Below are 26,498 nucleotides of genomic sequence, written 5' to 3'. Positions count from 1 at the left end.
CACCCCACTCCAGGAGATGCCATCTCGGCAGCTTTGCACCAGCACGGTGGCCCTGATGCCTCAGGACCTGGTCTCCAGGCACGTTCGGGGAAGGACGGTTGGAAAGCCTTGGGAGCACCCCATTCCTGCCCAGCCTGGCAGCACCAGGGGCATTACTGGGGAAGGATAAATATTCTGCACTCAGAGAGCTGTAGATGGACGGCGGCATTTGGAAGCGAAGCCGTAGCCCCTCACCTGCTCGGCGGCGAGGCAGGCGCAGGATCAAGGCGAAGGCGCCTTCACATCTCGCTGGCCTTGAACAGCAGATGAAAGGGGGCCACTGGGAGCCAGGGATAACAAAAGGAGAGCGGGGAAAGTTCGGGTCAGGCAGGGATTTCTGGCTGGTGGGTTTTCCACTGAGAAATTCTCTCTGCCTCTTTCATGATGATGAAGATCCTTTTAATTTTTTTCTTCCCCCTTTCTCCTCTCCTTCTTCTTTTCCCCTTTCGCCAGGCTGATAGCTGGGAGCCGCGGAGCATGTGATGCATCTTCCATATAGGGGCAGGAGCAAAGCAAGACCAACTGATGGACGCCCTAGGGCCAGACTTGCAGACAATATATAACCTACTGCATGATCTAAAACGCTTCCCACTTTCACAGAGTGAACATCAGGCAGAGCGGAGCCGCAGCGAGGGAAGAGGAGTCCTGCGTGCAGGTAAGTCCTCGTCGTCTCCTTCCCCAGGAGGCTGTCCCGGGGAGGGGGAAGGTGCGAGGGACCCACTCCGCTCCTGCCGGTGAGCGGCAGCGCCCGGCTGTTGTGCAGGCAGGAAGGACGGGGCAGTTATTAGTGTTATTAGTGGGGCTTTTTTAACCCTTTTCGGGGCCAGCGGTGCCTGTGCAAGTCAGAGTTCAGGATGGCGGTTGGGCGTGTGGGAGATTGGGTCAGGCAGAGCCCAGCCTCAGCCTCTCTCCCTGCAAACACCACTGCTGTGAGCTGGAGAGGATCCCGAACCAGCCGCGGGTTCGTTTGCTCGTATTTCTTGCTGTCGACGTCTGCCTGGGCTGCAGGCAGCGCGCGGCTCTTGCCTGGCTGCTCTGACACATCTCCCACCCGGGCACCGTCCCGTCCCACCTGCCCGCATTGGGGCTCCCCTTGCCTTTTACAAAGGAGCAAAAAGAATTCTCAAACAACTTTAAAAAGCACTTTTGCTCAGCCCGCTGCCTCCAGCGCCTGCCTGGCTGCCTTCACCTTCGTGTGCTGGAATCTCCTTTGCAAAGGAAACTGTTCCCAGCCAGGGCTGAATGGGGGACGTGGGCTGGAGGCAACGCGGCAGCAAAACGCAAAACAAAGCGTGCCGGGCGAGTGTCTGTGTGTGCATGTGTCTGTGTGGGTATGTATGGGGGGGCTCTATACAGCCCACCTGCTGCGGCTTTCCCTATACCATATACCCGTCCTCACGGTGGGGGAACAGACTTCGTGCCTGACATAGTTTGTGTCCTGCTGAATGGAAAATAATCATAGCAACAGCTACGTGCTCTCCATGGCCACGCAGAGTTTATAGCAGGGTTGTTGGGGTTTTTTTCTGGTTTTCTTTGGGGTATCAACTGTGTCTGACAGTGATGTGGGGACTGAAGAGCCCTGGCTGTGTTAGGGGCTGGGAACCTCCGTGAACTCCCAGACACTTGGGCAAGCTGTCACGGACCCAGGCAAAACGGACAGCTGTAATCGTAAATGACTTACAGAGGGACAAAATCATTAAAATGAATGTTTGGGGGCATTTCTGCTTATACACCCCTAGCGAGTGCATAGATGATAAAATTGCTCTGTGTGTGCAAGGGGGAGACCAGGCTGAGGGTGTTCCCTTGTTCTGTGCCTCAGTTTCCCCATCTGTGCACTTCACCTTCCCCCAGTCCTGCCCGTCAGCCTGTGCAGTGGTAGCGTTTGCTGTGGTCCCCCTGTGCATGTACAAAAGGGTCAGCCCAGGGGAGCAGCTTTTCATCGGGGCATCAGAATCTAGCAACACATCGTAATTAAGATTGTAATTAGATGAGGGGACTCAGAAAATCTGCAATGTTAAGTCAGAGGTACGTCTGCGAGCAGAGCCAGCTCTGCGGGGTAGCGTGGGTGGGAGAGCGACGGCTGCATCCCCACCACACTGGACTGGGATGGGGGGAAGCCCAGGCAGCACCCTGCACCCTGCCCATGGACGCCAGGGCTCTGGGCATGGCTGGAGTTGCTGATCCTGAAGGCAATCGTGTGTGACCAAGTTGGGTTACGGACCCAAGGTCTGATGCCCCCGTGACACACAGGGCCAGAGGTGTGCCCGGAGGGTTTGGCAGTGATGGGCAGGGAGCTGGGGGTCTGTGCTGGGCAACCTGCCATGCGGTCAATGATTTGGTCCAAACTCTCTCTCTGCTACCACGAGCTTCTCCTGGGCAAGGGGGGGGGAAATCTGATTGCTCTCAATAGCTCAGCATCGCCAGGATTAGGCAGTGCAGGAAAAGCTGGCAGGGGCTCGGGGAGTCCCTGGGAGAGGAGAGGACACTGGCCGGTGGCTGTGTCCCCTCGGCTGTGGGAAGTGGTCAGCTGATGGACCTTTGGAAACACCTCGTGGTGGTAAATGTTCTCAGATTTGCCCCACTGAAATGAGGGCACTGCAAATGCCCACCGCCCAGCTTTTTTGAGGCCCCTCCTCTCCCCTGCCAAGCTGGTTGCACTCAGCTTCCCCACTGCAAAAATCCCAGCCATGAGCAGGACACCGAGCCGTACCCCCTGGGCCAGGAGGTGCACGCATGGCAGGAGCAGAGCAAAATCAGGCGAAGGGGTAGCAAAGCAGGTACCACCGGCTGCCCCTGTCCCAGTGCCCGCTGGCGAAGCTGGAGGTGCCCAGCACTGTACACTAGTGCCCAGCCAGAAGGAGAAGCAAAGATGTCAGGGATTTTTTTTCCCCTCATAGGATCAAATCATCCCCATCTCCCATTGCTTTTCTCCTCGCCACTTTTCTCCTCTCCGACCCTTCCCAAATTTCAAATCTGGGACAAATTTCAGGGCACTTTTGGCCAAGCTGAAGCCTAAAGTCAGCCCTGCCCTTTCTTGCAGCCCCCAGACTGGTTTTGGCTAGCAGCGTTGGTTTTTGTGACGGGGACTTCAATAGCACAAAGCATCCATGCCAGCTCTATCCCTACATATTCCCATTCTTGATAAGCACCATCTGCAGAAGGTTCTACCCCTGCAGTGCCTTGCCCTACGCCAGGGATCGTACCCTGGGTTTCTTGGCGGCACCTACAGCCCCCACACAGCTACGAGGGTACTGCCTGTACAGGAACACCAGCCCCGCAGGGATCAGACCAAGTGCAGCTCCAGAGCTGAGAGCAGGACCTGTCCCCCTGGTCTCCTGCCAGGACCAGTGCTTGCTGTACCCGGAGATGCCCTCAGCTTGCTCTTCTCGTGCCAAGAGGTGGGCTTGCTTGCCCACCTTGGCGCTTGGACTGTCATCTGTGCTTGCATCAGGCTTGGGCTCATTATTATTTACAATTATTATTATTTCCAATCACAGAGGTGTGGGGCTGGCGGGTGGGTTGATGGACACAGAGGGCAGAGCCATTGCTGTTCCATAGATTCTCAGCACCGTCCTGCAGAGCTTGAGGGAAGCATCCTTCAGATCTGGGGAGAAAAGGGACCAACCCCATTTCCAACGTGCCGTATCACAAGGAGCAAGCTGCAAGCCTGGCCAGAGGGAGCCGCAGACAGGGCAGGGATTGCAGAGGCATCTAATCGTTCTCTGGCGCGGGCTCCTTTCTGGGATGCGGGGCGGTTTACTGGGCACAACATCAGCCGCCCCAGCCCAAACCCGGGGTGGGCACCCAGCCCGGCACTGGGAGCACTGGGAAGGGCTGGCAGAGGCAGCAGGGCTGGCACAGCTGTGTGGCTTTCAGAGATACTTGATCGATAGCTTCTTCCTAACACTCCCCCATTCCCCCAATCCCCACATGCATTTTTCATGCTAACCCCTCCTGGGCAAAGGCTGTCTACGCAGGAAAAGAAAAAGAAAAAAATACAAAACACAACAAACCACAACCAAAATCTACTTTTGTTTCTCTGGTCCCCGGAGGTTGTTTTAGTTTAAGGGCCAATCTATAGATTCAGGGCTGGGAATATCTTTGCTCCACGAACAAAGAGGCATGAAAAAGCTCCCCGGGGCTTTTCTTAAGCCTCTTCAGGTTGGCCCAGAGCTGGAAAAGGCTGGGCTCTGTACAGCGAGGCCAGATCTAATGATACAACACCGTCTGGGCAAGCTGGGGAGGCTGGAAATGGGAGCTGGGCTCCTCTGCAGCTCTTCTTGGGTTCACAGCCCTCCCAAGATGTGCCGGGATGAAGTGGGTAGCAATGGGGGTCTGCAGCTGCCTCCCCAGGCTGCAAACGGTCTCCGGGGCTTCTCACACAGTTGCAAGTTGATCTATGCACGCAGAGCTGGGTCCGGGGTGATCGCAGGCCACTGCGGTTGGGAAGCCCAGTAGATCCCCGGGGCTGGTCCTGCCTGGCCCCCCAGGAGAGAAGAGCTCAGATGAAGGTTTGGGTATTTCCCAGAATTAGGAAAAAACCTGCAGGGTTTGGGCAAAGGGCTATTTTTAGGGTGAATCCCCTTTCTCTGTCTCCTGTTGTCTGTGAGGGATGTTCCCTTTTTGCTCCCCATTTTTGGGTGGTACCAGTAAGACCCATGAGCGTCCCACAGCCTATGCTTCGCCAGTGCTCCCGTGACTCTCCCTCTCATCACCAGCACCAGCCCAACCTGTGCAGGGATGCTGAGAGCCCCTGGCAGCTGCCTGCCTGCCAGTGTGTGTGTGCTGAAGGACCGATCCCCTGGGCGAGGGCTTGGTGCTTCCCGGGGTCCCTCTAGACCCACAGTCCCCACCGTACCCCTATCACACCACATCAGGCACAGCACGGGCTGCTTCAGCCCCATTACCTTGGGAGCACATCTGTGCCTGTGACACTCAGGGCCAGACCCCTGTCCCGGGGGTTTTGTAGCAAGGAGACTCCAGCAGCATCACGTACGCTGTCTGCATCCCAAAATTCCCATTATTTCCCTGTGCTGGGGCTGGAGCTGAAGGCACTGAGCCTGCACACAGCTCTCATCGCCCCACAGCAGTTTTTCTGGTCCGTAAAGAGCCCAGCCGGTGTGGGCAGTGTGGGCGCAGCCAGAAAGCATCCTCCCCACTGCCCTCCCACGCACCTCCAGGGTCGAGGCATCAGGGCTGTGGCCATACCGAGATGGCTTGTCCGAGGTCCAGCGGACAGGAGCGCTTCCCCACTCTGATGGCGAAAGGGCATGGGCCAGAAATAGAAGGGGGAGGAGGACGCCGTGACCTTTCCAGCAGCCGGTGATGAATAAAACTTTCCAGCTACCTGTAGGAAGGCGCAGGGCAGGCTCCGTTATCGTCTCATCAAAGGACGACGTCCCCTGCAAGCAGGACAGCGATTGCCGCAGCGCCTGTGGGGATTCCTGGAATGAACCTGCCGGTGCCCAGCTCCGGCAGTTGTACAGCTCCAGACACACGGTGGGCTCCGGCTGCGGCCGGGAGCTCTCAGGATGCCCCCGGAGCTGAGCAGAGAGGGATGAGGGGATGGCGGCTGCCACCAGCATGAGCAGGAGGGCAGATCAGAGCCAGCTCCAGCTCCCCTGCCTGCTAACAGGCTCCTGGGGCTGCTTAGGGCTGCACCCCTTGGGACACCCCTCTGCCAGAGCCAGGGCAGTCCTGGGCTGGAGAGGATGGGACCCCCCCCACGCTCAGCCATGTGCACAGCATGGGGGGGGGGGTGTCTGGATCTGAGAGACCCCCAAAGACACACCTCAGCCGGGGTCTAGCCCTGCTCCCGTGCACAAGGGGACACGCAGAGGCGGTAGGGAGTGTGGTGCTGCAGCCGTCCAGGGGGACAGGGGTGCAGCCTGTCCCCCCCACCCCAGGCACCCCACCGAAGGGGTCCCCCCAGCCCCGCGGCAAGAGACCTCAGAAGAAACCTGAGGGGGCTGCCGCCATCCCCTCCTCTTCCTCCCGCCGGGTGCAGGTGGCAGTGCCAGCACCCTGGGATGGAGCGAGTCAGGCGTGCCCCCCCCCACCCCCGGCTGTCCCCCTGCTCGCTGACCCGGGCGGGGGGGATGGCAGCCGGCTCCCCCCGACCTCCCCCCCTCACAGATGGCATGGGCAGCCAGCACAGGTGGCCCTGCGCCACGGCAGATTGGGACTGGCTGCCTGCAATGCGCCCAGGAAGGGCTGCGTCCCCACCATGGCTTGGGGACAAGAGCAAAGCCAGGGCCCCCCCGTGGCGCAGGGGGTGCAGAGCCGAGGGGAGCACCGGAGACAGGTCTTAGGGTCCCCGCGCTGCCATGCCCGGTGCCAGATCCGGGACTTTGGCACTGGCACCAGAGTCCTGTAAAATACTAAACCAAGGATGCGGCCAGGTGACAGGGAGCCGGTGGGTCAACAGCGAGGGGGGACGCACGGTCCCCTTGCTTGGCCCCAAAGAGATGAGCTGGGCCAGAGCATCAGGCAGTTTTGGGAGGGTCCGATTTTAAGGAATTGCATTAAACAATGCCATGCAGGGTCAGCCCGACGCGGATGTCTTGGTTGGATCCAGCATCTTGCAAGGTGTTTCAAGGCTACAGCTGCCCCTGGTCCTTCCAGCCAGGGCCAACACTTAGGTGGGTACCAGATACCAAAACTGGGTGGCCTGGGGCTCACTATTGTAGGAGAAAGGGACCTGCAAGGGGAGGAGACAGGGGCACCCGCAGTCTGAATCACCCCCATCGGAAGCTTCTTTCTCTCTCCACAGATGATGGTGGTCAGCCCCACACAGGGATCTCAGGGCACGAGCTCCAGCATGGGCATGGGGTGAGGATGATGGAATGAGCTCCAGGGTGGGCACGGGGTAGGGACGATGGCGGGGCTGTCCCAGCTCAAGGTGTCCATCACGTCACGCAAAGGGGGGGGGGGGGCATCTTGCGCTGGAGATGTGGTGCAGGAGCTGTCAGGGCAAGGGTGGCGGCTGGAGCAGGTAAATGATTAATGCCGGAGAAAACCAGGCTGGCATCCTGCCCGTCACTCGTCAATAGGAAAAGTTGGAGGGGAATTTTCACGTCTAACCTCCCCCTCCCACCTCTGCCTCCCCGCCAGGGGCTGAGGGCTGGAGCAAGGAGCCAGCCCCGAGCCACGCACGCACCCAGCCCCAAACCAGCCTCTTGCTGAGCACGTTCTCCTCCAGCCCAGCTGGTTTTGCTCCCAGCCTGCTCCGTCTGTGCACATTAAAGCTTTTTCTAGGTCTGAACTGCTTTTGGCAAGCCAGGCTCCTGTTGGCCTATCCCTCTCCCCATCACCCTCCCCATGGCTGGCTCCCCCCCCATCCGCTCCCCGTCTGGCTCCTGCTCCCCCTCCCCGGTCGAAGCCCTGCCAGGGACATGGCAAATCAGCGAGAAGCCTGCGGGGCAAATCGGTACAAATGAGACCAAGCAAGAGGGTGGGGAGGGACGGCGAGGGGGGGGAATGACTCCTGGGTTGGCTCTTCTGTTCCCGAGTTTGATGTTTCCTGCAAACAACCCTGTAAACGCTCAGGAGCTGCTTTGGAAGTCACCTGCCCCCCGCCTCGGTGGGGTTTGGGACCGCTGGGTCCCAGCCAGGGGGGGACAGCCCTCACCCCGCTCCCCCAGCCTCCCTGCAGCCTCCCGGCCCCGAGCAGGGACCCAGCTGGGATAGGAAAGGGGGCCAAGCTGTAAGTCCTGACATTTCAATCTGTTTTGGGGCTGGATGGGGTGGGCAGGGGGGAAGGCGCTGGGGGCGGCTGAGGGTCTCACTGTAGGGCCGGGCAGGGCACAAAAACCCACCAAGGACCTGGACAGGGGAAACATTCCCCCTGTTAAAGGCTGCCTTCTCCCATCAGTTTTGCACTCTCCCCCCCCAAAAATGCCCAGCCATCTTACGGTGCCATGCCACAGGCAGGGGCTCAGCCGGGAGACAGGAGCCAGTACCTGGATAGGGGATGTGCAAACTGTGGGAATGGGCAGAGAAACCGCTGGGTGCAGGGACGCAATCATTTCCAAGTGATGCTCTTTGATCCAAGTCGCCAGTCTCTTCGCAAGCCTTGTAACTCCTTCTTATTAAAGGCGCTCGGCACCAGGGAGGTCATATGGGGCCTTTCTGCTTGGGTTGCTCTCCTAATGACATGTCCGATTGCCTTCGCTGGGAATTTGCTCACGCGAGTCTCTGACAATAGAAAGTTTGTGGTGGATTTTTGGATGGTTTCCCCGCAACCGTGTGGTGGGTTGCAGAGGTCTGACTTTTCTTCCCACTGAAAAATGAAGCAATGTGTCAGGAAACAGGCTGGGCGGGCACAGAGCACAGATTAATTTTAACGTATTAACCTCTCCGTGTTCGTATAATAATCAAGAAGAGCAATGGTTTTCTGCAGGCTTGGAGATGTGATAAGTATTTGCAATTGCAAAAAAGAAATTCAAACAGAGGGGAAGGGTGAAATTTAGCAGTAAGACAATATTATCCATAATTTTTTTTCTTCTAAATCTTTCTTAATGGAAGCGAAAACTAAACTGAGCTGCTGAATTGTTGGAGGAGGTTAGTTACCGAAATGCTTAATGGTGTCGACTAGGAATATACCTCCTCACACCACAGAATGTGTGTTTACAATGATTTTGGCAATTAAATCAAGAGGTCACGTAACAAGGAACAGTTCACAGCAGTCAGAGCCTTCTTAAAAATAAGGGCAAGGAAATCAGGTCAGTAAGTCCCAGATGTGTATCATGGTGGTGGCAAATCCTGGGACCTGGATGGAGAGAGGTTTTGGGCATCTGTCGGGCGCTGCCTGCATGGCTGCATGGGGTCACCCCGCTCTTACCCCATCCTGCTCACCCACCTCCATGAGGAGGATTTGGGCTCCCCCCTATGAAAATCTGGGATGGGAGGTTGTGGATGTGTTACCCCCTCATCCCCTTGGGTCTTCTCACCCTCTCCTGGATGCCCCCAGGCATTTCAAGAGCCCTGCCTGACCCACGGGCAGTTTGGGGGGCACCCAGGTTTGAAGCGGGGGGAGGCAGAAAGTCATCCCCCTTCCTCCACAGGCATCTCAGGGACTTTCACAGCGGCTGGTCCTGACATCGCTGGCCCGGCACCCGCCGGTGCTGCTGACACACAGTGCCGGGCAGCCCAGGACTTGCAGAACGTGGCTGCACAGCCATTTCACGTGGTCCTGCGGTACAGCACAGGTTAATGAGCTGCCTTCCCCACTTTATGCACCAACTAATAACATCCCTGCGTAAAGTCCCCGTGGCTTTGCCTCAGGCCGTTATTACTCCTCCTGGTCATTCCTTGGCCAGTACAGACCTCGTTGGGTGATTTCGTGGCCAAGCACTACCTGCCCGCTCAGCATCTCAGCGACATCCCTCGGCTCCTGTCCCTGTGCTGCAGCCCAAACACTGCTCTACCCTTTTTAGGTGGGGGGAAGGAGCTGGAAACACAGGGAGCAAGACCACCAGGCAGCAGCATCCTGGGAGCTGCCTTGATCTGCATTTAAAAAAAAAAACCAAAAACAACCAAACACCCCTATCAAGAAACAGGCAGAAGGCAGAGAGGTGTCCACTGCCTGCAGGTGAGCCGGCAGCATCGCAAATGTTCCTGCCTGAGACTAAATACGTGGTTGGGGCGGGGGGGGAAATCTGCCTGCAAAGCGGCTGCAAAAAGAGTGCTGCCTGGCGTGCTCGAGGTCCCGGCTGGCCAGCCTCCTCCCAGGACCGTGTCCCTCCGGCTTCCCTCCTCTCTGCTGGGAGAGTGCTATCCCCCAGGAAAAAAAACAGAGTTTCTCTCCTGCAGACTTTGCCCTGCCCACTGGCCCAGAGCCAGGGTGGTCGCATCCCTGCAAGAGGGCTTCTGGCTGGTTCAGCTCCTGCACCTTCACTGGAGTCGATCCCAACCATCTCTCCCACCCTGCAATTTCCCCGCTGTTCCCACGCTCTCCCAACTAGCAGCAAACCATTTCCCCTTTAGTTTTTTTTATTTAGCAGGTGGAGTTGCTGCTGCTTATGTAAGGATGGAGAGGGAGAAACAGGGGAGGTTCCTAACTGGGGCCGTTTTGAAATGGGTTTTACAACAGGCTGGATTTCATGGATGTGGTCACCAAACTGCACCAGTGCCACAGTCTGTACTGCACGCACTGCTGCTGGGTTGGTGCATCAACCCCCCCACCAGTTTAGTTTATCAGCTTTTACCTTAAATATACTCATTTCTTTGCAGGTGGCAGTTCCTTGGTGGCTGGTTAGACCTTGTTGTGATTTAAACATCTCCCTCATGGCTGCATCCTAAAATCGCTGGCTGGACCCAGTGCCGGGAGCTGGCAGGCAGGAGCAGGGACGAGCCCGCATGTGTGTGGGCACAGCATTGCAACAGCCCCCTTTTCTAGGGGTGGTTGAAGTCGCTGCCCCATCTTGGCCATGTTTTGGCTAAAAAGAGACCTGTCCTCTAACTTAGGATGGGGGGGGAATCTTTTAGGCATTGCCCTAGGAGAGTCAGGATCCCAGCCAGGAAGAAGGAGGGGTGTACTCTGTCTGTGCCAAGGTCTGTCCCCCACAGCCTGCGGTCCCCTCTCCTGCCCTGCCCTCCCCTGCCCACCCCTGCCCTCCCAGGCTGGCAGGAAGGTCCAGCGGGAGGGAGGGAGTGAATCAGTGTGTCTGCTAGCGGGTCCGTGTCCCGGGGATGCACTGAGGAAGGCTCTTTGGCTGCATGGGGCGATCTCAAATGAGGGCTGGGTGGCTGCCACTGGCAGGGCTCTGCTTGGGAAGCCCCCGGGGAGGCTGACCCGTCTCAGAAACTCTCAAGAGGGTCAGCCATCGGACAGCCAAGCAATCCCCCAGGCACTGCTTGCTCCATCCCACGCTCTGCTGAGATATGCAGAGGTCCCTGCAAGGACACGATGGCCCCTGGCTTGAGGTACCCTGCGGCACAAGCAGCTCAGACCCATCAGGGAGCACCCAGGGTGGGCCAGCCTCATCTCAGTCTCTGGGAAGGTTGTGAAGCAAGTCCTCAAAGTCCTTTCCAGCCTCGAGAATGATGAGAAGGTGCCAGGGTGGGTTTACCAGGGGCAAATCATGCTGGAGCAGCATGACTGCCTTCTGTGAGAAGACGACTGGCTGCCTGGATAAGGGGAGGGAAAGGGATGTTGTTTATGTGACCTTAGCAGGACCCTTGACACGGTCTCCTGCAGTATCCTCATGGCCAAACTGGAAACATAAGGACGAGGTGGGTCAAAACCTGGCTGGACTGCCAGGCTGAACGGGTTGTGCTGAGCAATGCAAAGTGCAGCTCCTGGCTGGAGAAATGGGCTGGCAGTGACCCACCGGAGACCAGCAAAGCAAAGTACAAAGTCCTGCATCTGGGATGGAGTAACCCTGTGAAGCAGGACACATCCAGGGCCAACTGGCTAAAAGGCAGCTTTGCAGGAAAGGAGCCAAATCCATCACACGAGCAGAGCCAGAATGTTGTCTTCTGAGAGCTGGACCAAGAGAGGAGAGGATGGGAAAGACCCTGAAGAAAGCAGGATGCATTGAATGGGGACACAAAGACATGGAACGGGAAGGTTGAGGGAAGTACTTGTGATGTCCATATGAGGACATCCTCTCCTGTAGCACAGGCAATGAGGCAACTGAGGATACTGCAGTGGACACATAACAGGAGCAGAAGAGGGTTGGACTGCAGGGGAGGAGGTGGGCAAGCAGAGGAGGAGTGAAGGCCCTCTGGCCCTGTCCTCAAAGGAAATCAGGTGGATTTGAACTGGAATAAGGTGAATTTTCTTGTTGCAAAATGGAGACTGATTCAGTGGAGCAAGACATGTGAGCAGCTAGTACAAGCGCAGCAGGTATGTCGTGGGAGAGAGCTTAGGATGTGAGAAAGGTTATATCAAGACAGGAACCTTTGGCCACCTTTGGGGTGTCTTAGGAGACATGATAAGAGCTCTTCCTTCCTTTCCTATCATTCCCATCCCTAGCACAGTTAAGGAGTGTGAACTGTCCAAGGATAAATGGAAAGTGAAAAGGAGGAGAATGTTTTAAAGTATTGGTGCTGAGGAACTTGACTGCAGAGGTTTGGGAAAGTCATGGAGCCTTCTGGTGGGACAAGGGGTGTCAAAATGCACCTCGTTGTGCAACAGAACTCATTGCTTTGCAGGGGAGGTGACAGAGTGCACTGTGGCCATACCCAGCCTGGGAACCTGTACTTGCAACAGGGCAGAAGAGATGACCTAATGGCTGTGTCCACATGGAGGACCCTCACGTGGATCGGTCTGTGGTGGGAGGAAGAAGTGGATTTTGGGAAGCAGTGCAAAGCTGAGCCCCACATTGGCCTGCTCAGACTGTTGCCTGTGTGCTGCAGCACACGGGAAGGGACAGGCCCGGGTGACCAGGAGGAAGGGGCTTCTGGAGATGTGCCACCATCCCCAAAGTTCTGCCCAGTGGAAGGCTGAGAGGGCATCTCCCAGGGCGGTGGTCACAGGCAGTGGGACGCCATCCTGGGCTGTCAGACCAGCAAGAGAAGGAGAAACCTGTGAGTGGGGAAGAAACTTCAGAGGTCATAGAAACTGGAAGAAGTTATGGAAATTTTTCATAAGCAGCATATCATGTCCAGCATGAAGGTGACTACATCAAGCACCCTTCCAGCCCCTGGGAACAGGCAAGGTAACGCTCCGGTGCCATCTGGACCTCCAGGAGCCCTGCACATCACAGGCATGACACAGACTTTACCAGACAGGCGAGCTGGACTGTACCTTCCTATTCCAGCTGCATGCACTTCTCAAGTATCCCCCATTTCTCTCCAGACATTCATCCTCTTCCCCTGCTCACCATGCCAGCCTTGGACACCATCTCCTCTGCATACCTTTGGGTGCCAGCCACACTGCTGACCCTCCTAGCTTGCACACGGTCACTTTCCCCTCTACCCAGCTGCACATTTTCATTTGGAGACTGATGGCTTCACAGATTTGGCGGTCTGTTTGCCATTGAGCCACTGACTCCACGGCTGGGAACCTGTGGTCTCCTGGGGCTCCATTAGCAGGTAGAAGTGGAGGTGGAGGAAGGCGTAGGGAACTCTTGTAGTGGGGCTCAGGCACAAGCTTGTGCGGGTGGTTGATATAATGTGGAGAGACAGTCTTACATCTCCTCACCAGGAGATGTACATCTCTTCCCCTGAAGGGCTTGCGGCAGGAAAGGCTGTGGTAGGAAAGCCTTTTGCGGTGGAGGACCCTCACATCTCTGGAGAGTAGCCTGGAGGCTGTGACGGCCTGATCTCATCTCTCAAGAAGCCTGTGAGTTGTGTTGTGTGTGTCACAGGCAGAAGACAATGACTCCAACCCATTGTCACTTGGTTGAACGCTTGCCACCACGTGTGCTTTTCATAGGATGCTGGTGTTGCCCCGGGGAGTCTTCAGGCTAACTGAGATTCAGGGAGAGACAGCTGCTTTTTGGGATGGAGGCTAGAAGCAGAGGAGCTCAAGAGAGGTCAGAGACATAGAAACACCTCTTGAACAAGTGCACAGAAGGAAGAAGATTTTGACACAAAATTAGGGAAGACTTGTACACGTGAAGGTGCTGTGGCTCTGGCACACAGCAGGGAGTGGGTTCATCATCTGGCCCGAAGGACACACCAAGGCTGGGCAGGTGATCCCAGACAGCCACCTCATGTCTGGGCTGGTGTTTGGGAAGGGCTACAGACTGGCTTTGGTTCTGCAGGGGGCCCTCACCAAAAGCTGCCTGGGAAGGGAACGTGAGCTTTTCCAACCTGAAACTCCAGATCCCTCCAAATGCTGGAAAACTAAAGGTTGGGAATCCAAATGCTATCAGATCTTTAGACCATGACTCTGACTTTGGCTTGCCCCCGGGATGTGAAGCAGATGGTTTGGCAACCCCACACGTGGAGATGTGCAACTGGTGATGAAGAACCCTCCTGGCAGCAGAGTCACACTGAGCTACGGGACATGGGTCACAGCCTCTGGGCCTCACAGGCAAGGACGTGGTAGGTAGGCAAACATGGAAGGATTGGCAGTTGGGGGCAGGTGGGAAACGCCAGGCCTTTCTGAAGACATTATGTGGCTCTGGGAAGAGGTGAGATTTTGGTGCAACAATAGAGACCAAGCCAGAGGAAGGCACATTTTGAGATGGGAATAGTTCAAAGCCGTTGATGTAGGGACCCCCAAAGCTGGACGTAGAAGGGCAGCCTCACAGAGTCACTCTTGTACAGCACACAGCTGCTGTATGGGGTGAGGTTTGGGAGGTACAGAGCTCTCAGGCCTCACCAGCCCAGGTTTTCCTCCTCTTGCCAAGTGCCTGCTGCTTTGCCATGGCCAATTGCCCTCGTCCCAGCCTCCAATAAATGCTTAAAAGCTTAAATCACACAACCCCAGGCTATGAAAACGAAAAGGGACCCGATATTCACTAATAGCCAGGCAGCCCCTGCGGCAAAAGCATGTAGCGTAGGGAAAGTGGTTTGCATTGATCGGTGGCTCCCCGCTGCCACCCGCTCCCCTCCCTGCGATGCCTATCTGGCTGCTCCAGCCTCAGCACTGACCGAAAAGGGATAAAACCCCACAGGAAGCACCTGAACAGGACAGTCTGGGTAATGGCAGGAAAGGGATGGTTTGTGGGGTTAGTGTGAGATCCCATAGAAAAGCCACCCTCCCCCGGTCCCCACTGTACCATCCTGGCTAGCACAGTCATCAGAGCGGCACGCTCCCTGGGATGGCAATTGCTGCTGACAAATAGCAATGCTGGGACCACACAGATTGGCATGATGCTGAGCCCCAAGAGCATGAGCTACCTGGACAGCCCAGAAGGAAGCAGCTGGGTGGACATAGGGACAAGGAATAGTTGTCCCTGCATTTTGTGCCGCAAATGAATTCCCATATGTGCAGGGTAGGACCAGCTCATGAGACCACAGGAACCTGCAGCTGCAGGACGATGTGCAACGCAGGAGGTTCATCCCAGCATCACTGAGTGCAGAACTTCAGCAGCTTTCTTGAGCCCCTTCCTCCATGCCAGGTCCTATGGCCATCTGGGAAAGGTTGAGGGCAGCCAATTTCCATGGGAGCATTGCGGGTCCCTGGCAGCCTACACGCAGCATTGAAGGACTCAGAAGACAGTGGCAAAGAAAGGAGGACATCATTTTGAGAGATGGGGTCTTTGTTCCAGCCAGAAAAGCTCTTGGGGGTCTGAAAAAGCTGATATCAGGAAAAGTTCACAGCGGCAGAGCTCCTCCGATGGGCACACAGTCTACAGAAGACCTGTCTTTGAACCAGACTGCTGCACTTCGACAGAGTCTTTTTGTCTCTCCCTCCCCTAAGCGGTGGGCGCAGCTATGCCTATGTATGGAGGGAGAGGGCTGCAGTGCTCATTTGTATTGATAGAGGATACCTGACAGCCTGAGCTCCCACCTGCAAAGAGCTGCCGCAGACTGGGAGGAGGCTTAGGGAAGGGGAAGAGGTCTGGAAGGGTTTGGCCTTATGTCCAGCTTCAGCCTGGAAAGGAGACAGTGAAGCAGGGGTGTGATGATGAACCATGTGGCTGGAGGGTGGACAGGGACCATGGTTGGTGCCTCCGCCAGCCAGAGAGCTGGGGGACATCAAAAGAACTTGTGGGGACCAGCAGGCTTGGGAAGCCAAAGGAAGAAGCTCTGCAAAGTGTGCCGGGAACTCCCTGCTGCAGGATGCTTTGGGGACTAAACATTTCCACAGCTTCAAGAGAAGCCCAGGTAGTTTCACGGCAGGGAGGGCCACTGACATGTGCTGCATGCAGCGGCACCCAGTCTGCTGTAGGGATGTGCTGTGATGGCTGAGGGGTTAGGAAAATTGGAGCAGTACCACAGATGCTTGCCCTACATCCTGGGCATCTGCTTTTGATTAGAGACATGGAGCTAGATGGACTCTTGATGTGATCCGGTCCAGCTGCCCCGATGGTTGCATGTACTTCCCTGCATCCCTGCGTCTGGAGCTCAGGCTGGGACTGGGGATTTTTTACATACTGGAGCACCGGGGACTGTAGATCTCATTCCTGGGCATCTTTCCCTTCTACCTTCCCTTTGTCTCTCCGTCTCTTTCTTCTCCCCTTGCCGCTCCACTCCCTCCATCTGACCATGCCCCCCCTCCCCTCAGCAGTCCTGGGGAGGAGAGCAGGGATGCTGCAATTCCCAGGCACAGGTGCGTGGTCCCTGCTGCGCGCTGCCCCCAGGCACGGCCCCCACCGCCGCAGCTGACAGCCCACTGGAAATAATGTGTTGTGGCAGAGAGGGACTCAGCAGACCACGAAGATCTGCTGGTGCGGGAACTGCTCAGCAACCAGGAGCCGCAACGCCTGTCTCCCAGCTCCGCAGGGCCTGATCCGGCCCTGGGGATGCCTCCGCTCCGCTAGAGCCTGCCTGGCTCACACACGGGGCACTTTCTCACCCTCTCCCCTTCTTTTTCTTTGCTCTTTCCTCTTCTCCTCCCTTGCTGTTCCTCTCTGCAGCGTTAGGAAGGTGGAAGCAGCCAAGCTGCCTGTCCCCGTGCGGGACGGCTCTCTGCCGTCTCCCGCACCACCGGGCAACAAACAGCTTTCACAGCAGCATTGGAGGAGGAGGATCAGGTGTGCAGGAATGGAACAACCAGTTCCAGTCTCCCAGCAAAGATTTAATCTGCCTCTGGCATATAAACAGCAAATGTTTGTTCAACTGACCTGCAAACAGGCGGCGTGCATTGCAGCCGGGCCAAGGCACCCAGCTCCGCGCTCAGCTGCTCCGTGTTTCTTGCCCTGTAGCAGGGTGGGTGTAGAGGGAGATAGGGCAGGGGATCAGGGCACAGCGACATCCAGGATGCTTGGGGCACTCCAGGCTCGGTGGCTGGAGCCAGGGAGCGATGCTCAAAGGGACCCCATCCTGCAGAGCTGCTGCTGCATCCCTTCTGCTCCCTGAGCATCGCAGCGGGTGTGCAGTGCTCTCACGGCTCACAGGCGTGACGCACGTAGGAAGTGTCTGAGGGCTCAAGGACAAGCATGTCCCTCTGGGCAGGCGGGCAGGCTGTCACTCGCTGCGGTGAACCTGCAGGCAGGGGCCCCCGAGCTCTGCCTGCGCATCGCACTGCGATGGGAGAAATCAGCCTTGGCTGCTACAGGTCAGGTCTGCACCCCTGGAGCTCCCCTCAAAATCCCAGGGGACAGGAGTTCATTACAAGGGGACGTTTTCGCCTGTTTTCTGCAAGACCAGATCTTAGCAGCAGGGTCAGCTTCCAGCTCAACTGACACGTGGGTATGCAGAGGGCTGTCCCCAAACCCTGCCTGCAGCTCAGCCTGCCCCACAGGCTCCTGTGCCGCACTGGGGAAGCCACAGCACGGCTTGTTCCCTGTCCCCATCGCAGGCAGGAGATACTCTATGCTGTTTGACAACAAACCTCAGGAAGAAAGTGGAAAGGGTCCTACACAGGTAATTCCCTCTCCTGTCACGCAAATGCTCTCACCATGCTCCCAGAGGAAGGTGCTGCCTCTTGGTGCCAGTGGTGGGGAGAGTGGGTAGCAGAGCATGGAGCATCTTTCAGCCCAGCACAGCCATGGCCTGGGCATGGGGCTGGCAGTACTGTCCCCAGGGCCACCGCTTCTGCCGGGCACGTGGTATTTCAGGCTGCGGCCAGATCAGTGATATGTACTTGGAGTGGGGTGCTCAGGGGAGGAAGCATGGGGCTCTGAGGTGAGAAGCCAGCCCCAAGGATGTGGTCTCACCAAGGGGAGCCATCTGCAGCATGCAACCCAGCCCCAGGAGGCGGGGAGCATCGTAGGGCCACATGGCCACCTGCCTCTCCGTGTGGTGCTGCTGCCACCCGAGCCCCTTCCCTGCCCATCCCACTCTGATCCCAGCTCTTTGGCCCTTCTGTGCCCGTCCCCCCGCCGGGAGCTGCATTGCTCCCCCCCAGCCCCACAGGGAAGCCCCCCCAGGCCATGTGCAGAAGGATGCGGGCTACGACTGCGCTGGGCTGGGCAGGCTCCGGGCCGGTGGGGAGCAATGCCCGTTGCAGGGGCTGTCAGCTCCTTGAGCCACTGCCTGGACCTGCCCCTGGGCAGCTCCTGGCCCTGGCTGCCCAAAGCTGCGGTGTGCCCCAGTGCACAGAGACGCGCTCTTTCCCTTCCCATCCTGCAAAATTCGTCTCCTTCTCCCCAAAAGCCAGGGAGCAGATTGTTTTCCCAAGTGGCTCCGGTTGCCACATCGGTGGCAATCTGGAGATGCTGCTGCTTCCTTCTCCTTCCCAGGCTGTGCATCCCCACACTAGCCTGGCTGCAGGGTCTCCCAGGGCAGAGTTCTTCCCCAGGACCTGCTGCGCAGGGGAAGGATTTGGCCCTTGAGAAATGAGCCCCACCCACGCCAAATGAGCCCTCAAATTTGCTGCCCTCCCCAGGAGAAACACACGGTTTTGTTCTGATGGGGAAGCCAGCAAGTCCCTCCAGGGCAAAGAGGTGTCTGAAGGGGGTGGCGCAGGCGTGTGCATTGGTCTTGAGTGCCTTGTGACTGCAGGAGATTGCTGCTTGGCCATCTGTGGAGGAGCCCAATTTCATCAGCGTGGAGCCTCTGCAGATCTGGCTCCTCTGGGAGGCAAGGAGTCGGGGTGCTGTGCTCACTTGCCTGCTCCTGGGGCAGGCAGGGTGACAGGCGACAGGACAGGCGTGAGCCCACCGTCCCCAGGGAGGCTGCGGTGGGAAGCACACAAGGGCCAGCCCTGCATCGGGGGGCTGCGGGGGACGTTTCCCAGACATTTCAATCTTGGGGAAGACACCTGGAAGTGGGGAGGTGTGTTTTAGCCTGGATTGTTTTTCCAGGCCAGATTACCCCTGTCCTGGCAGAGGACAGGGTCAGTCCCATGCAGCCAGGCAGGCAGGACCACCTTTCCAGCAGTGATGCCAGGTTAAAAGCAGTCGGTCCGCAGCCTCCCCCCATCCTGTCTGTCCATCTGACTGTCCTCATTGCACCACGATTGCACGTTCATGTGCAGGGTTGCAGGTATCTGCATTTAGCCCAGCTCTGCACCAGCTTTGGTGCATGAGCTTTGGAACATCTCAGTCGGCTCTGGCACTGCAGCACCCCAGGAGATGGCAAAGCCGCGCAGCTCCGTGCCCAGCACAGCGTTCAGGGCTGCAGACGGGTTTCTCTTTCATCTCCTGCCCTCAGCAGGGAAATCATCCCTGGGCTGGGCTGGGGCTGCCCCAGGGAGGCTCCAGCTGGGCAGGCAGGTCGCCTGGGCGCTTCAGTGTCAGCTTGAGGTGGTTTAGCTTCAACGCCTTTAATAGTGTTTGTTTTCCTTTTCCTCTGAGGTGGTTTGACAAAAGAGGGTTAATAATGGGGCCAGCATGTATGGGCACACCAATAGGGTTTGGGCAAAAATTCCATCACTGGCCTGGGTTTAAATCCCAAACATGGGAGCTCCAGACCGAGGTCCCAGCAGCTCCACTCCCCAGGGGCCAGGAGGTGCCCACAGAGCAAAGCCATCTGCCCGGGGAGCTGCAGGCACAGCTCACCAGCTCCATGCTGTCCTTCTTCCAGGGCACACAGCGGTTCCCAGGGAGGTGTGGGAAGATTCACGTGCCGTGCCCCTCTGTTCCCACAAGGAGCCACCTCCAGGCACCTGCCACCATGTCCAAGGACGACGTAGGCTGCAAGCTGACCTCGGTCTACAAGCACAAGGAGAGGAAGCCAAAAAAGCCTCACTACATCCCAAGGCCATGGGGCAAGCCATACAACTACAAATGTTTCCAGTGCCCCTTCACCTGCATGGAGAAGTCCCACCTCTACAACCACATGAAGTACAGCCTGTGCAAGAACTCCCTCTCCCTCCTCATCGAGTCCGACTGGCCCTACAAGAAGGGCAATCTGCTCCACCCGGAGCTGCGACTCCTGCATGCAACGGAGACCTCCCGCCTGCGCGGGCAGCGGGATGAGCAGGAGACCTGCGACTCCTCGGCCATGTCAGGAGGGTCAGTTAGGATCAAGCAGACCTCCGTCAGGGACAGCCATGAGGACAAGCCGATGTCAGGGGTGGAGATCCTGCCTGCTGAAGGGGCTGGTGAAGAAGGTGGCCCGTTCCAAGAGGAGGAGGAGGATGTTGCTGGCCTGTTGAGGGAGATGGATGCGGGGGAGAAGAAAGAGAAAAATGAAGAGGCAGGTTGCCAAGGTGACCCAGCTGAACCAGAAGTGAACACTTTGGTCTTTGGTTTCAAGAACAAGAGGGAAAAGCCTTGCAAGGAGGTAGAGCCCGACTTCATCATCACAGACGTCTTCTCCCTCAAGAACCACGTCATGAAAAGCAGGGAAATGGCCTCCCCAGACCTAGAGGCTAAGCCAAAGCATTGCAAAGTGCCAAAGAAATGCCTGGCCAGCAGCGGGATCCTCATGGAGCAGTGGAAGCTGGTGGCAAATGGGCAAAGGAGGAACACATCTGAGGTCTCCCCACCTTGTACTGACAGCAACATCATCCCATGCTACCCCCCTCCAGCCTACAGTGACTACCACGAACCTCAGGGCCTCAACCTCTCACTGCTGGGTATTAATTACCCATTAAACCCCAGTGTCTTCTCCTACCTGAGCCCCTCCATGGCCAACAGTGCTACAACTCACTCGCACTTGGCTCAGCTGCCTTTCCTGGCCTCCACAGCCCAGCTGATGCATCCACATGCCTCCCACTTCCAGCCTCTGCAGAGCCCTGAGCGCTCAGCCTTCCTTCCCCGCTTCTACTACCCCTTGCTTTTCGAGCACACCTTCAGCTCCACTGAAAGCAAGATGTCCTCCAGTAAGCCAGAAGCCCAGCAGCTGGTGGGCTCTGTCATGCCCACACCGCCCCAAGCCAAACCTCCCAGTGAGCCAACCAAACCAGGGCTGCTGAAGGTACCAGTTCTGAAGACAAGTTTTCCTTGGTCCAAAGGTGTCAGAGAGGAGCCAGCCTCCGAGCTCAGCCACCCTGCCATGCTGGGGCAGGAAGAAGAGGAGAAATGGCTGTCCCAAGAGAAGGAGAGCAACCCAGCTTTGGGCCTCAACAACCTACGCAAAAAGCCAGCCACTGACATCTACCAAAACATGGTGGGGATGAAGGACGGCGCTTTTGCCCCCAGCAGCATCCGGAAGACAGAGTTACCGGTGGTGACCTGTCTGGAGACCAGCAGCCCTCCAGGCAGCTCTCTGAAGAGGAAGTTCACTGCCAATGGTCTGGACTTGATAGGACCCGAAAGACTGATGCCTGGAAAACTCAGCTACCAGAGCAGGTAAGGTGCCTGTGATCTCTCTGCCTCCTCCTCCTATCTGATTGGCCCTAAAACACCATCTTCACACCCCATCGTATTACTGATCCCCCCACTTGCTTGTAAACCGTAAGATGAGTCTCCAAGGGCTGAGCACACTCCAGGCTGGTCCATACCAATGCCCACTCAGAGCAGGGCTTTCTGCCCTCCAACAACAAAGGACCTGAATAGCCTTCAGATGCATCCAAGCACCTGGGCTATGTCACCACTTGCTGTCCCTCACTTTCCCCTGTTTTATACAGAGCCAGAAGTGAGATGGTGTCTGTGTGGTGTGGACCTGCACTCCCCAAGCACCAGGAAATCTCCTCTTGGGTCCCCAGATATCCCAGGGTTGCTGGAACAATCATTGCCTATTTTTAAACACACACATTTGCATTCCTTTGATTTGCCTTCTGGTTTCAAAGCCCCGAGGGAGGGTCACGTTTCCAAACATTTCCTTTTACCTGGGGCTAGAAATGTGCACAGCTCCTTTTAACAAAATTTCAGTTCCTCCCCTGGTTGTGCAAGTCCAGCTGTGGCTCCAAGACAAATGTCACTGTAAAACCACTGCTTTTGGCACCCGGAGGAGCTTTCTCTGGAGAAGCTCTCCATGGTTTTCCATCTCCACCTGCTTCTTCCCTGCTCTCAGGCTGGCTGGAGAGATTCCCTCCAGCTGGGCCTTCAGGACTGTGGGATGGTCATTTCCATCAACATTCTCCAGTGTTCCAAGAAGGAGAATCCAGGTTTGTCTAGTTGAGGTGGGATCACTTACCAGCCCCCCTCTCCCCAGACTGGTCTTGGTGGGTGTCATGAAATAGCCTGTATCAGGGTCCATCCACCTCCTGGGAGAACAATTCCAGGAGCAGGTCCAGCCAGGGGTCTGCATGCTTAGACCAAAGTCCTCTCTGGAAGGGCCTCATGCTGGCAACAGACAGTGGAGGAACCCTGGCTGAATCTGGTAATGCTGGCCCTGGACATATGCCCAAGGATTTTCCTATCTCTTTCCCTACTGATTGTATCCACTTCTTCTCTGCAGTGGTTCAAGGGCCAACCCTGGCCACATCCCCAAGGCCCTGGACCACTGGCACGCGGAGGTCCTCACAGGCCAGCCTGAGGAACCAGAGAGGGGCAATGACACTGAAGTTCTTCCCTCTGTGGGTGCTGGCCTAGACCATGGTGTCTGCAAGCAGAGCAGACCCCAAGAGACTTTTGCCACCATGATGGACTCTGAGGCCACAACCGTGCTTATTGGGGACCTGTCCAAAACCTTAGAAGAGTACCAAGAGGTGGAGAAGCAACTGTCTGATCTGGCAAAGGAGGACACCCCTGGGCAAAAAGAGCTGAGGGACCAGCTGGTCAAAATCCGAAGAGAGCTCTACCACATCCACCAGGCACTGGAGAAAGCCACCAAACCCCATGAGGGGCCTCTGGACCTCTCAGTGAAGAGATCCTCTGAAGGTCTGGAGAAGGTCCAGCAGGCCAAGAAGGAGCCCTGCAACATGAACCTGGGAAGTGAGAAGCTCCATGGCAAAGACCAAGGGGCCTTCAACAAATGTACGGCCACCGGGGAGGCGGGAGATGGGGAGGGGCTGCCAAACTGCCTCCTTGAGGCAGAGAACAAAACCATCGACCTGTTGATCAAGATGAGCCGCTCCGAGAGCCTCCGGGCATCCTCCTCTGAGGCCCACCTGGGCACTGTGATCAAGGCTGAGGTCCTGCCACTCACCATGCCCCTGGAGCTCCGGCACGTGATGGAGCCCTACTACAGCCGTACCACCAAGTGCGAGGCAGACTCCAGCGTCCTGCTCTGCTCCGATGGCAGATCCAGTACCACCCAGGGCCCTCAGCTCCCAGTCACCACTGAAGATGGGCCCCTGGGCTGCCGGGCCATGCAGCGCTCCCTCTCCTGCAGCCTTCCCAGCGAGACAGACGCAGTGTGTGTCCACAGCCCTCTGCATGCCGACCCCTAAGTCCACCTTGCTCGAAAGCTCCTGGATCTCACTGACCACCTCATGCTTCACCTTCCTAGTGTCCCACCTCTCTGCTCTCCCTCTTCCCCATGGATGAAAGCTTAACGACTGCCTGGCTGGGGCCATGTTGAGTGGGGTCCCAGCTAGCTCCCCCAGCTGACTCCACAAGGTGTAAAAAAACAGTCCCTGTCCTACCCCAGTGTCAAGGACGGTGCTTCTGGGCTCTGCATGCTCCACAGCCTCAGCTCCCTGGTCCTGGAGCTCCCTTCGAACGGGAAGTCACTGGCAGGCAAAAAAAGAAAATGTTGAAAGCACCAAGCTTTCGGTAAAAGGCTAATCCAGCTGTCTCATCAGAGACGCTCAGGGACTTTTGCAACCCAGCTCCCATGATCTGTGGACAGGGGAGGAACCACAGACGGGGTATCTGCAAGGCCAAGCTTTGGTCCAGCCATGGTTGCGCTCAGACTGTGGCTGTCACCTTGTACAGAGTAAAGACATGGTGGCTTCGCCCCATGGTGGCTTAAGAGTCACAGCAGGGATGCCCAGCTGGACTGACCCAGAGGCCAAGTACTTTCTGTACTGTGGAGACAGGAACATCTTCCCAGCCACAATGACAAAACAACATGGGAGCCACCTTGCCACAGCTCCACACCTGGGTCATGAGCTCTCCTGCCAAGGGCATTTGCCACGTGTGGGGACTGCTGGGCTGTGGGGACTTGTTCCTGCCTACCGGTTCTCCAGTGTCCGGCTCCTTCTTTTGCCTTTACACAGAAAGGACTTTCCGTCCCTCTGCTCCGATGGCCTCTCCCCATGCAGACATGATGCACATTCCTCATGAAGGCAGAGTACAGCTCCCATGAGCTCCTGCCCACTAATCCTAATCCCCCAAATGATGACACATGGGACAGCAAAATGGGTGAGACGATGCTGCCACATACCCCACTGCTCGAGGAGCAAAGACCCTAAAAACAATCTGTGAAGGGACAAGCTTGACCTATCCCAAGCTGGAACGATGCTGAGCGGTCACCCCTCAGCCAGAGCACCAGAGAGCCACCCATCCGGGCACGTGCCTGCTGCTTGTGGGATGAGTGCTGGCCTTCCGAAAAGGCCACCTTCTCCCCGTGCTCGCTGGGGGCTCTTGCCTCTGTTGGGCAGGCTGGTACCCACCGCAGGGCAGTCACACCTCCCTGTCCCCTGCCACCCTGCTGAGCAGCATCTGCTCTGGCTCAGGATGTCCCAGTGCTTGGGCCAGGATTTCTTGGACTCCCTCCCACTGTGGCAGGTATAATGTGCTCTCCTCAGCCTGGAAAAACCAGGTACCCTTTCCTCTCCCATCCACATTCCCTGTTCAAGAGGTGGTGGGGTGTCCTGTTAGCACCCAGGGCCTTCACTGACTTGACCTGGTGGCTTGTTATTTGCAATGAGAAGAGCTGGGATGCAGGGCAGAAGGGCAGGACAAAGAGAACAGCAAGCAAAGCCACAAATAAGGACCTACACAGCAAGGAAGCTTTAGAAGCTGGCTCTTCTCTGGGCACAAAGTGGACAATCCTAATGCAGGTGGCTGAAGAAGGCAAGCCCGTGCATAGGACCTGGGACTCCCAAGTACTTTAATGGACCCAGACAACAGGAAGAGTTGACTCTTCTCATCTGATTGCTCTCTGGACAAAGCTTCCACCTCATCAAAGTGGTTTATTTCTCACTCAAGGACTTTGCTTAGGGCACACAGGCCTGCGGAGTTATTGGTCTCTTCTCTCTCTTGAAAAGTATGGGGCGGGGAGTGGCAATCAAAAGGACAGATGCTCAGCTCAGCATCATGGCCCTTTTGAGCCAGGTCCAGATCTTCCTGATGGGCCATGTCCTGCTGCTTCCCAGCATAGCCCTGGCCCCACAAGGCCCAAGTGAAGGTCATGAGATGCCACCAGAACAGACCTGAGTTTGGGTGCAGGATCCTTGACCCCAGAGCCCAGAGGACGTGGCATTGGGCCTTCCTTTCTGGGTTTGAATAGCGCTGTCATCTTTGGATGCTGTAACACCATCAGCACAGCAGCCACCTCCATACCAAGCACCTTGCTCACATTACCCACTGCCAACAGCCTGCCAGTCTCTCTCCAGCCTCTTCTGCCACCCTGTGCCGCTCTGTCACCCACCCCTTCCCAGCTCCCTCGTTCACACAGTCCTGGCAGCCGCTGTTCCCCATGCCAGCACCTCCCTGTTCCTGTATCTCAGGGCACCCTACTCTCTCCCACACCAGCTTCTCTGTGCATCTTCCATGCCAGGACCCTCATCCAGCGCACAGCAGGGCACCCACAGGCACAGCCAAGAAGTTGGAGCCCCATTTTCCCGTGACATCCTTCCCTGCCCACCCGGCCTTTACCTCCTCTGAAGAACAACAAGACGTGTAGGTCCCTCTGCCCATCCGGGAGCCCCATCTCCTCCCAGCCCCAAGGATCACACTGTTTTTCTTAGCAGATCCCCATCTGAAATTGGGTGTCCAAGACAACAGAGGGGTAGCAGAGCTCTGTGACCAGCAGCTCTGGGCTTCAGCAGAAGGTCTGTGCCCAGACTACCAGGCAGTGCTGCCTTTCACCCCTTTTTAGCTGAGATATTGCCTGCACACAAGTCACCTCTCCCTCCCCAGCCCCTGACTCCATCCTGCCACCCTGAGCTGGGATGCTGCCCTGCTCCGTGATGCCCACGCTGTGAGCTGGGCACATCTCCTGCGAGCGGAGCCGGTGCCAGCAGCCCTCGCCGCGTTGCTCATGGTCTCCCTCGCCTCTGCAGAAAGCCGGGGGGGCAAGTGGGAGGAGGAGGCCGATCACACAGTATTTATTGTTCACAGTTTTACGAATGTACAAAACAAAAACCAAACCATTAAAAAGAAAACCTCGAATGGAAGTTGCTGCTGTCCACTTTGTTCTCCTCTCTGGGAAGCCCTGCCTGCTCTGGCCAGATCCTGCAGCAGCCCCACGCCATGGCTTTCCATCACAGAGCCACGCACTCCCTGCATTTCGGAGGCTCAAGGTTAGCCACCAGCAGGATGCGGCCAGATGTTGATGCTGGCTGCACATGGTCAGTCGTTACATGGGTGGATTTTGACTGTTTTCTTCTGCTGAATCAGCACTGGGACCCCAGTGGCTTGTCCCATGCTGGGGAGAGGGGCAGTCCGCTGTGTCTGAAGGCAGTCGTCAGGAGGAGAAAAGCCCTCGCAGGAGCCATGAGGGTCCTAATT

At 57.0% G+C, this 26,498-nt stretch overlaps 1 protein-coding gene across 2 annotated transcripts; it reads left to right on the top strand.

Moving 5' to 3' along the window:
- PRR35 (proline rich 35) lies at positions 1–26,173 on the top strand. 2 transcript variants are annotated; one of them, XM_069809594.1, is made up of 3 exons: positions 1–694; positions 19,573–21,284; positions 22,336–26,173. In XM_069809594.1, exons 2-3 carry the CDS (start codon positions 19,663–19,665, stop codon positions 23,267–23,269), a joined length of 2,556 nt encoding a protein of 851 aa, XP_069665695.1. In that variant the 5' UTR covers positions 1–694; positions 19,573–19,662; the 3' UTR covers positions 23,270–26,173. The 2 variants fall into 2 exon arrangements, with proteins under 2 accessions (XP_069665695.1, XP_069665696.1); XM_069809595.1 differs by lacking the exon at positions 1–694 and adding an exon at positions 7,479–7,744.
- Positions 26,174–26,498: the final 325 nt, after the last annotated feature.

Source organism: Haliaeetus albicilla, chromosome 22, assembly GCF_947461875.1.
Source record: "Haliaeetus albicilla chromosome 22, bHalAlb1.1, whole genome shotgun sequence".
In the NCBI taxonomy this organism is placed as follows: Eukaryota; Metazoa; Chordata; class Aves; order Accipitriformes; family Accipitridae; genus Haliaeetus; species Haliaeetus albicilla.
Note: the sequence above shows the minus strand (reverse complement) of the source record. Positions and strands in the feature narration are given on the sequence as shown.

Coding starts and splice junctions, on each gene's coding strand:
- PRR35 (XM_069809594.1), top strand. CDS start 19,663: ATGTCCAAGGACGACGTAGGCTGCAAGCTGACCTCGGTCTACAAGCAC. Junction 21,285..22,335: donor AAACTCAGCTACCAGAGCAG/GTAAGGTGCCTG, acceptor TCTTCTCTGCAG/TGGTTCAAGGGCCAACCCTG.